Source organism: Glandiceps talaboti, chromosome 3, assembly GCF_964340395.1.
Source record: "Glandiceps talaboti chromosome 3, keGlaTala1.1, whole genome shotgun sequence".
In the NCBI taxonomy this organism is placed as follows: Eukaryota; Metazoa; Hemichordata; class Enteropneusta; family Spengelidae; genus Glandiceps; species Glandiceps talaboti.
Genome location: NC_135551.1, coordinates 5,186,660 through 5,198,004, shown reverse-complemented (window position 1 = coordinate 5,198,004; position 11,345 = coordinate 5,186,660). Strand labels below are relative to the sequence as shown.

Sequence of the window (11,345 nt, the reverse complement as noted above, 5' to 3'; positions counted from 1 at the left end):
TGAAAGACCTCGTGGCCAGAGTTAGCATTTTGAGGTACAGTAGTTACAATGAGTTAGGTGCCTATGTGATATAAACTGCTACAATCTATATACAGAACACTCAGAGAGATATTTAGCGCTAAAACAGAAGCTACGCGGCCTCATTTGAGTGTGGCGCTCTTGCCACTCAAAGTAATATCGGGTCACGTGACACAGAAAACCCCAAGGACAAAATCTGCAGTTACATAAGTCACATTAGGTTTGTACGAATCGTACTAATAAAATTGTGATTTTAAATGAAATATTGGATGGCTAGTTTGTGTATCTCTAAGGGCTTCGATTTATAAAGTTAGCGATTTTGAGTTTAAATATTTGTTACTAACATTTGAAAAATATGGTGTATCTTTAATTAATGAGTGAATGTCGTCTTCGACAAACAAAATTGATTTTTGAATGCGAGAAATCAAATCGGAATATCACTTGAATTGGCCACTTGATGTCACGGATTGTTTATTATCATTTTCCTTGTCTCCGTATCTATAATTGTATATGTGTCATTGAATTTATCTTATCAGTATTAGTCTTCTTTGATAGCTTTGATTTTCGAGGGGATCAATGGAAAGAAGGGTTTCACATAAAGATATTTTGATTATCACAAGTGTAAATATCTGTGGTTAAATTACAAGGGTTAAAGTATTTACTCCTCTTCACTATGTAACTTAAAAAAAATAGTTAAGCATACTGTATCTTGCTGTTTGTGTACCTACTATAAAGCACGATTCTTTTCAGATATCACGTATACAATATACCAAATGAATTCAATGTATAGAAAAGGCACTGCTAAGCAACTAAAGGTTACAACATGTTGTGCGCCATCAGCGTTTAGAATAATATATCAAATAAAAAATTGATTACCAATGACGTTAAGGATGGACCTAGGCCAAAAAAAATGAAATCAAAAATCAAAAACTAATAAAGATAAAATTAGGTTTCAAAATAAAAAAACCCCAACAGTTTATGTTTCTGTCATTACATGGAACCTATGTACTGAATGTAAAAGATGGTCCAATATAACTAGGTAATCATGATCAGCTTGTGTTCAGTTTTTAATGCCTAGTCAACTGTAAACGATAAGTCTATCTCGCTGTCAGTTGATTTCACAATTTTCCGACCATACTGATACATCTCCATAGTTACAATGACGTCATAATGGCGACACTATCCTCAGACCGATCGCGAATTGGTATGCCGTGTTGTGTTTCGTTATATGTAGAGAGGGAGAGAGCGAGGGAAAATAACTGAAGTAAAACTATATCTGGAAAACGTTATTTCTAGAGACAATCTGTTTAATATTTAATTACATAATTGGTATAAATGTTCGTGATGGCGTCATTATATCAGAAGCTATTGGCTCAATTGAATTCTGGCACAGACTATTGATAAAGCTCTTGTATAATGGTTAACACACTTTTTATACTGATTATCATTTTGTGAAATATGTAATTAAGATTTTTGTATTTTAAAAGTTTTAATTCTAATTGTTTTCGAACAGTGTATTTGCTACATGAATGACGCACCATGTGATAAGTTCTTGAGGTCAATTCTCCATGTATAATTTAGAATAGGGATTAAACAATTTCCTCGCTTCATGAGTCAAACGAGCGTTTGCATATCGGTGTACATATCAATATAAATATTGATGACAGATTATACTTAACACTCAGAAACATTGAGTCAAGTATAAATACATGGTTGACAAGTAGGTGTATAAGCACCAAGGGTAAACTCCAAAAATAGTCAACTAGAGCCACTTAGGCCGTTATATAGTTTGATTTTCATTTTGTAGAGAAGTATTCTCACTGGTACCTTGACGAGCTACTCCTATATGAGAACATAGTATAGTACTAGCAACGAAAAGTAAACAATCGTGTCATTTAATCTGTTGTTTTTTTGAGAGAGCAACACGTAATGTTTACATTATACTTTCGAGTGTACCATTTCTTATAAATCCATCGCAATGCAATGGCTCGCCTTTTAAAAATTGCCAGTGTCTCAACTGTTTGTGCAACCCTTGGCTGTTTAGTCATAGTATTGAACTTGCCTTCTCGTCACAATGTTGTGCTGTACAGTCCGGCCAAAATGTCCTGGAATAATGCTATGAATATTACAGAGACATGTAAGTACCTCTTGAATAGTTACTGTACTTAAAGTCATATTTGTTGGTTGTTTCATTGGTTTCCACCCCCGAAAGAAAGTACAAAGTGATATCAACCAAACAGTTTATTGATTTGACTGCAGTGGAATATTTTTTGTGAACGCCACCGTCATGTTTAATTCTATAAATGTAGTCTAAATATTTATAATGCTTAACTAGTGCAGAAATCGTGAGATCGAATGGTTGTATTTCCATTAAGTTTTACACCATTTGAGGTATGTTATATTTGGACATATCATTCACACATAGTCAGCGTCGATATATCTGCACTCACTTCTTGTACAGAGAATACAATTATATAATAACATTTCTGGTAAGACAGATCTCGATAATACTTACCGACCCACCCACTTACCTAAGTACCTGCCTACCAACCTGCCCAACCTACACACAGACCAGCATAGTCATGTGTACCTACCTACCTCCTTCCCTCCCGCCTTGCAGATAGACAGATAGACAGACAGACAGACAGACAGACAGACAGGCAGCTTTAGGCAGGCAGGCAAGCATACATACATACATACATACATACATACATACATACATACATACATACATACATTTGTACATACATGCATACATACATACATACAATTACCATGAGTAAATAAATTAAGATAGTAAATTGAATATTATCTTAATAATAGTAAGACAATAGTAAGTGTATGACCTCGTATGATTAACCAGATTCTCGTATACATTTATTTTGATGAAATTCATTATTCATGATACTATCTCTTGCGATTTGTCTGCATAGCTACAGTTAGGAAATGTACACAATTTACGGTTAAACAAATGTTGTAGCTCCTCTTACCCTCTCTTCTGGAAAAATGTTAAGCCCCGCCAAATGAAACTCGAGCATTATTTTAGCCACCCATTCTGTCACCTACACTAAAGTGGAGATATAAAATTATGTGGTATAATATGATACATTAAAATAACAGTGATAGCCAACATCAATAATACTCTGAATGAGATTACATCCCACAGGATGTCGATTTCACACGCATACAGAGATGTCTCTAATTAGCTCTAACCTATACTGGGAGGTACTTAGCCAGACACCGTCCATCTTGTTTTAGGAGAAAGACAATTATCATTGATTGCTACTGATTGGAGAGACAACTCCAAAGGTGAAAAAAATGAAAATAAGACAGTGTAGGAGGCATACAATATCAAACCATAGACATACTTTTTTGTCTTACAATAGTTGAATATGGTAATAAAATACCAGAATTGAAACAATTATGCTATACATTACATATTATCGTGAAGTATATTTTGATGTGGCAAAGCTGAAAGATATTTTGCGGATGTGCACTTGGTAATGACTTCTCCTGAAGTTTAATTTGGTTCCAAAAAATCACGAATAAAGAGCAAAACATTTCAAGACTTTCAGACTTTGTTTTTCAGGGCCACCAAATATTCTAAAAAGAGGTCTGCCGTTTTATCAGTAAATGTTTTAATATAAGAAACAAGATGTAAATGAGGTCGAATGCATCTTCGGAGTCACTGCATGCAACAGGCGACCTCACGTTGAACGACTTTTTCTGTTTTTTTTTTTTGAGTTTCACTCTCTGACATTATTGCGACTTGCTATCTTCAAATGAAGGAGACTTTCAAGACTACTGTTACCCACGGAAAATGCACGTTGCATGTGAACTTCGTTTGTTCTTTTCCGCGCAAAGAATTTTTAAAAGTTAAAATTTTCAACTGGACACATTTTTTTATTCAATGTTAAGCCAGCGTACAATAGAGATATAAGATACATATTAGCGAGGAGTTTGTGTAGTCACTTTTGACTTTTAGTGATCCACCAATTTAAATCGCGCATGCTAGGAATCATCACGTAAATAACGATTTTAATAACTGTTACGTCGCTATGTATTCAAAAAGTCACACTTTTCTTGCTTTTTCCACCAAAAATCTCAGGGGGGGGGGGCTGTCCCCCCCCCCCCTCGCAGGCTACGGTACTGAGACATACATGTAATACGTACGCATTTTCATTTTCTGTCCCTTTTTCCAAGCTTATTCAATTATATTCTCGCTAATATTACTCCAACAGTTCTTTATGGAAAGTGTCTCATCACCGTAAATACAGTGCTGTTCCGAAGGTGTTCACCGTTCAAATGGCAGACGGGCCGGACTAAGCGTGTGTGTATCCACATAGTCAACCAATCAAATTACTCGGTTCGACCCACATTCTCGTTTCCTTTCATTTATTAGCTGTTCTAAACTAAATATGCATACCAAATGTGTACATCCGAATTATTATTATTATTTTTATTATTTTATTTATACTTGGTTTAAAAAGTAGCACAGGCGTGCCAATACATCCGAGATGTAAAATATGAATAAAAACTACAGTAAAACCGTCAAGAAGATAAAATATACATCACAAGAATAAATTATATAACAAACAAAACAAACCAACAACAAAGACTCAAAAGACACAGTCAACACTAAAATCTAGAGCTGATAAATAAAATGATGGAAATCACATTGCGAAAGAGTATTAAGTCGTCCAACAACACTAAATTACAAGTAAAACATGGGTTGAGAGACATTGCCTTGCTTTAAATTGATGGTTGAGAGACATTGCCTTGCTTTGATATGAAATTAGAATACACCAAGAGGGCCAAACCATTCAACCTATAAAGTCTGATATGAACCTCTGTCACCAGATTTGTTCGTTGTCTCATTGCGCTTTCAATCCAATAAAGCCAATGAACAATCAATGCAGTTTTTTGTTTCTTTTTGGATCGTGTCTCTGTCGATTTGTATGTTAGATATCAGTGTTGGCCATGATATCAATCTCTATCCAAATAAGTGTGTAGTGCAGCGGAGCACGAGGTTGGTGCAATATCTGCGCTATAGCCCATTATCCGCACTGTAGCTCATTAAGCAGCTTACACCACGTGCACGTTCGCACTAATGACATATTATTGAATTTGTTTGGTTAAATTTAGCTGAATAACATCATCAAAAAGCTGAATCCCCACACTACTGAAAGTATTGGAAAGATTATGGTTTTTGAATGGCCAGAGCAAGCACACCTGTATGTGGGCACAAATTGGCCAATCGGATTTGATCTGCAAATCATTGTAAAACTATGCAACAGGCCAGTGATTAGTCAGTTTATTTCAACCATATGGCACTTATATAACACTTGTTTCGATCAGATTTGTAATTCCGGGATGTGATTTTGATGTGAGAGGACAGTAATGCCGTGGGTATTATATACGTTGTGGGGCGATTGTGGATAGTAATCTAGTTTGTCTTCTCCATGATGTTGAGAACAGACTGTTGAGTACAATTTAATCCTCGTGTCCTCTAAATATTTACATCAACTACATTTTTTTCTTTTGTAGACAAAACTTGAATCCGGCTCTGTGTTTCTTAAAATCGTACGTGATTGTACTGACCACTAGGTTATCACTGTCGCCCCTTTGTAAGTTTGATAACGTCTTTAATAAATGGATATTCAACGTCATTTCACGAACCATCAATTTAGTTCTAGTATATATGTCGAGTGTGGTATGTTTTTCAAAATCTGCACCGCACTCGCATTTTATCAGATGAAATGTTCTCTTCCTTTATCACCTTCTCGAATTATCAAAACCTACGAGAATTGCCAGTAAGATGGAAACATTGTTTACCAATGTTCTGGCACTGTTGTTTGGGTGTAAAACAATACTGTATGATTGTCAAATCGATTCATACTTTACTCTAACTGTGATGTTACAGTTCTATTTTCGACCTGTAAAAAGACCTCCAAAATTTGATCAGCATAAATTCTTTGTGGCTCACATTTAAGCAAGGCGCAGGTATTGGAATCTATTTTTGAAGTGCAATTTGTAACATTTGAGACTAGTTACAATACTTGTTGCATTGGGTTTTCTTTTGAGCTTTTCATTGTTTGTGGGTTTGCACTAAAGTTATCTTTGATTGAGAACCCCGGAAGAATGAAAAGCATAAAAAATACAAAGTAAAAACTTGTTGCATGAGAATAATGACTTAGAAAACTAACACAAGTTATTTAGTCTGTGCTTTAATTAAAATTTGATTAAATGTTTCATACAAAAACATGCATAACTTTACTAGAATACAACATTGTCTTAATATTGTATTGTACCAGTGCAGTATCTGGATATACTATCGTACCAGTGCAATATCGTTATATTGCACCGAACCAGTGTAGTATTAGACAATGTGGATACAATCGTGTAAATAATATACTCCTGAAACAAAGGGTTTACACACGTGAAGTGGTGTAACTTGAACAACACGTCGGTTGTCAATTGCAAGCGATGTGTACAATCCCAATGCTTCGAATTAATATTCTTTTACAAAAAGCTTATTCAAGATATATGTGGGTTAACTTTCCAATAAATAACTGAGTACGACAATAGAACGACACATTACCTGGCAAGTTGAAATAAACGGTAAAGTACGCATAAGAATGATGCACACACACACACACACACACACACACACACACACATACATACATACATACATACATACATACATACATACATACATAATGGACGAAAGCAAACTTTGAACGACATAATGGGCGAGGTGACAGCCGAGCCCATTATGGAGTGCAAAGCTTGCTTGAGTCCATTATGGACTGGGAGGGCATACATTATTGTTATTATTTTATAGTTTTGCCAATTCCAGTTAATTTGTAGACCGAGAAACGCAAAACAACGTATAATATACACAGCGCTGAACATCGTCTGCCATGTTGCCCGGAAGCTGAATACTAATCATAGCGACATACGTACATACACGTACACACACATATGTGAACAAATTTGTTTCATGAATGCGTTGTATTTTTAAACAGTAGAAATGACAATCATAAGTAACAACATACATTAAAAAAAAAAATTGGAAAAAATTGCCTTACGGACATAAGCTTGTATTGTTATGCTCGTTCCGGGGCCGCGATGCCCAATAACGGAGTACATTATCAGTAATAATGTACAGCGATGACGTCACAAAATTCACTGGAATCGCTAATGCTATAATATAATTTACCTTTAATGATAGGTATGGTGTGCAGAAACACGGCGTTGCTATGGGAAGTTGTCTTGGTCCTAGTTATGCTTGTCTATTTATGTCTTATCAAGAACACCTTATTTTCAGTTCGTATCAAGGGATCCTACCTGATCTATATAAACGATTTAATGATGATGGCGCTTGTGCAGCTTCACTCAAACTTGAGGAACCTATGCAAACTACATGTGTAACTTTAATCCTGCTATTCAGTATACTATGATATTTCTGAACTAACTAACTAACTAACTATCAATTTCTTTGACATCTCCCTTAGGATTGATGGTGATGATATAGCTACATCTATTTATACTAAATTAAACCTACACATTCATATTTGCAGTATGGTTCATCACATCCTACTAAGTGTAAAGATTCCATTCCCTATTCACAATTACTTCGTTTACGTCGTATTTGTAGTAGTGATTTGGATTTCAGAGAAAGGTCTGCTGAATTTTGCACGTACTTCCATCAACGTGGTTATCCAGTGTCGGTTACCAATGCGGCTTTACTTAAAGTGTCATCTTTGTCTAGGGAAGCTTGTGTCAAATCACATGATCAGAAGAGTAATAACGATCGTCCCATATTGGCTCAAACATACCATCCCTTTTCCACTAGAGTTAAGAACATTATATACAAGCATTTTATTATCTTACGTTCTAATAGGGTTAACAATTCATTATTTCCTGAAGCACCTTTAACAACTTGACGTCGTGATACTAATCTTAGAGATATGGTGGTGTTTTTGGCCCTAAGAACAGTGTGGCTGTTACGAGTAGATTTGTTTGTATTAGTACTAACGTAGTGTATTACATTACGTGCCAGAAATGTGTTTTTCATTTAGGTTCAACTGTACTTCGTCTTGGTGATCGTTTCTTGGAACATCTCCGTCTGACCAGACAAAAGAATCGTAACTATCCCGTATCTATGCATTTTATTACCAACGATCATAGTGTATCAGATATGTCTATTACAGGAATTTGTAAGGTTACTGGAGATGAGAACCATTTGAGGTTGAAGGAAGAGGAAATCATTCTCGGAATGCTGGAACCTCTTGGAATTAATAGATTATTCACGTCATTTCCTGTCTAATCACGCTTATTTTATATTGCAGGCGTGTTCTATTTGTTCTTTTTGGTGTGTGCGAATTTTATAACTTTTCACACGTATAATCGTTAATCACGCGAGGTTGTCGTTCTATTCCAAAACATTCAGATATAATCAGGTGTTTACCTAAGTCTTGCCTTTGAATTCCTTGAAAAGGAATGTTTATTCGAAACGTCGGATTACATCTATTTATTCGTACTGTCTCACAAGTTTCTTATACATTTCTTTCTACATACACACATACATACATACATACATACATACATACATACATACATACATACATACATACATACACACACACACACACACACACACACACACACATACATACATACATACATACATACATACATACATACATACATACATACATACATACATACATACATACATACATACATACATACATACATACAGGTATCGTTGCAATGAAGTAGTATTATTTTGAACATGAACGTTATCTTAACTTTCAGTAAACTGCTCTGTAAGGTTTCCCAACTGGAGCAGTAAGACCCGACCCCTCGTAGCCTTAGTGAGTTTTCCTGGATCAGGGAATACCTGGACTAGACATCTATTGGAAATTGCTTCAGGAATTTACACTGGATCTATTGGCAATGATCGTGGTCTCTTTCGTGGAGGTGCGTAGAAACTGTTTGTCGTAAGAAGTTCCTCTACCTTTCGTTACTATAAGAAAATGCAATGTTTGTTCACGTCAATAGGTTTTCCTAAATTACGTAAATGAGTACTAACTTAAAGTCAAAATATCCACCACTGTATTGACAAGTTCAATAAACAGTATACACACTGTCTAATGTGGCGCCCTCGTATCATAAATTATGATATATATACACACGTTTGACTTCTCATGACTGTTATATTTTCTTGTTTACATTCTGCGAAACGTATCATTCATAACTGAAAACTTCTCCGTCCAGTTTGAATGTGCTTTGGATAGTGTAAGAACTAGATACTTGTTATGTTTATAACTACTACGTGTCGAACTGAATATTAAAAGGGAACAAGTGTGTTAGGCTAATTTTATCTTTAGCTTCTTTCCTTTACGTACAATAATGACACCGAAAAATTAATTTTAACCAACCCTTGGCAGAGGTTAATTAAGAAATCAAAAATAACAAATTTGGCGCAGAAGAGGCCTGATGTACACTAGGGTGATGTATTGTCGGAAAATATATAATGAGGCCTGTCCCCTCTTAGTTCCCCTGTAAAATAAAAGAGATTCATAGCACTAACTGTTGTATGTTAACTCTGTCATTAATCCCATACATATTGTCCCATAACAATAGGTTTTCGTGGACAACTTGAAGATTATCGCAAAGGCAACACCCTCATCGTCAAAACGCATTATTGTGATAGGAAACATGAGTTTTCATCTGCTATTTTGCTTATTCGAAATCCGTACAATGCTATAATAGCTGAATACAGAAGACGACATGGTGATCACATATCACGATTTCCACTACAAAATATTACAGGGAAATGTAAGTGTGAATTGTCTTAACAACATATGCACAGCAATGTGTAGAATGTCAACTGATTAGATGTTGAATGAGAAATATGGTATATATATCAAATATAGCTTGAATGGTTTGAAATTCTTGAAATGAGTAAATAGAAATAAACAATCTGATAAAAACAAATAATAAACCATAATATAGCCTTGGATAGAAGTTCACAAGGAATAGACCAACAAAAGTTTTGTATGTTAACATAATATGATATTATATGTTTAAGAATGACGTTTTGTTAAACACTACTTTTTGTTGTGTCTTTCAAATATTATTCTACTTCATGACGTCATGAGTTGATTAGCGGAGCTAGGTATAAAGTGCACGAAAGAGCATATAACTACCGAAGGATTCATTGTGTTATATATACCTACTTACATTATAACAACCAAACAGTGTAGCGATAACATTTACCAAACAACTAAATGAAAGCACCATGTAGTAATATGCCATCAAACCGATCAAACGGTGGTAGGTACGTGCACGCTCTCATCTATGTTGTATAATTGGTACCCAGTAGGATAGGGGTTGCAATGTGAATGCTTTAATCCTATGCGCTTATTAAGGCTGCAATGGATTCTATGCTGTTCATGGAGTTGGGCGTTGTTTCATGTCTGTTGATTTGCTGACGTGATTAAAAACATAAATACATCATCATTCACGCCTACCTACTTTAATCAACATATTGCAACATCATATCTCAACTTGTAAGAATATGGTTTATGTTGTCACTATGCATGCAATAATTCTAACACTGTACATAGATTTATAACATGTCTCATACTGAAACATAAGAACTATCTATAGAAGCATTGGTAGATTCAGATTTTAGACAGTGGTGTCACTTTTAATAAGCCTAAGGTATAACAGGATAGTATTTTTTTCAGATTGGGAAGAGTTTGTCGCAGAACACAGTTCATACTGGCAAAGATTACACAAATGTTGGTTGACTGAAAAAAGACGTCTTTTAGTTGTTTACTATGAGGACCTGAAGAAGGATACCATATCAAATATCGACCGTATGATGTCATTTCTCAACCTTACGTTTACAGCAGAAAGGCGGCGATGTGTTGAAGAGAACAAAGAAGGCAATTTCTATCGAAAACCAACCAAGAATCGTAAAGGGTCAAAGTTTGATCCCTACACAAATAGTTTACATAAATTGATCAATGGGTACATCACGTACATAGATCGTATCCTGAAAGAAGACGGTCATAGCCCTATACACCCTGCATCCAAACTGTTATAAGATATGTCCATTATGTGGCATGTCTACAAGTCACCATAGAATGTTTAAGATAAAATGTCAAAAGTATAGGCCATTACTATGATTTCAGTTTCATATCTCGTATATTGGGTTTGCTTCTACTAAAGGGTCCAACATGAATAGACTGTTTTCTCGGGAGTGTTGTTCCAAATGCTTTTTCATGTGTGAGATATGCCAATAA

General features: G+C 35.3%; 1 protein-coding gene across 1 annotated transcript; it reads left to right on the top strand.

Annotated features, from left to right (window-relative positions):
* The first annotated feature begins 2,118 nt into the window (after positions 1-2,118).
* LOC144432693 (sialate:O-sulfotransferase 2-like) lies at positions 2,119-11,146 on the top strand. The gene is made up of 4 exons (XM_078120957.1): positions 2,119-2,155; positions 8,845-9,009; positions 9,676-9,870; positions 10,785-11,146. Exons 1-4 carry the CDS (start codon positions 2,119-2,121, stop codon positions 11,144-11,146), a joined length of 759 nt encoding a protein of 252 aa, XP_077977083.1.
* The last annotated feature ends 199 nt before the right edge of the window (positions 11,147-11,345 follow it).

Coding starts and splice junctions, on each gene's coding strand:
- LOC144432693 (XM_078120957.1), top strand. CDS start 2,119: ATGTCCTGGAATAATGCTATGAATATTACAGAGACAT. Junction 9,010..9,675: donor TCGTGGTCTCTTTCGTGGAG/GTGCGTAGAAAC, acceptor CCATAACAATAG/GTTTTCGTGGACAACTTGAA. Junction 9,871..10,784: donor ACAAAATATTACAGGGAAAT/GTAAGTGTGAAT, acceptor TATTTTTTTCAG/ATTGGGAAGAGTTTGTCGCA.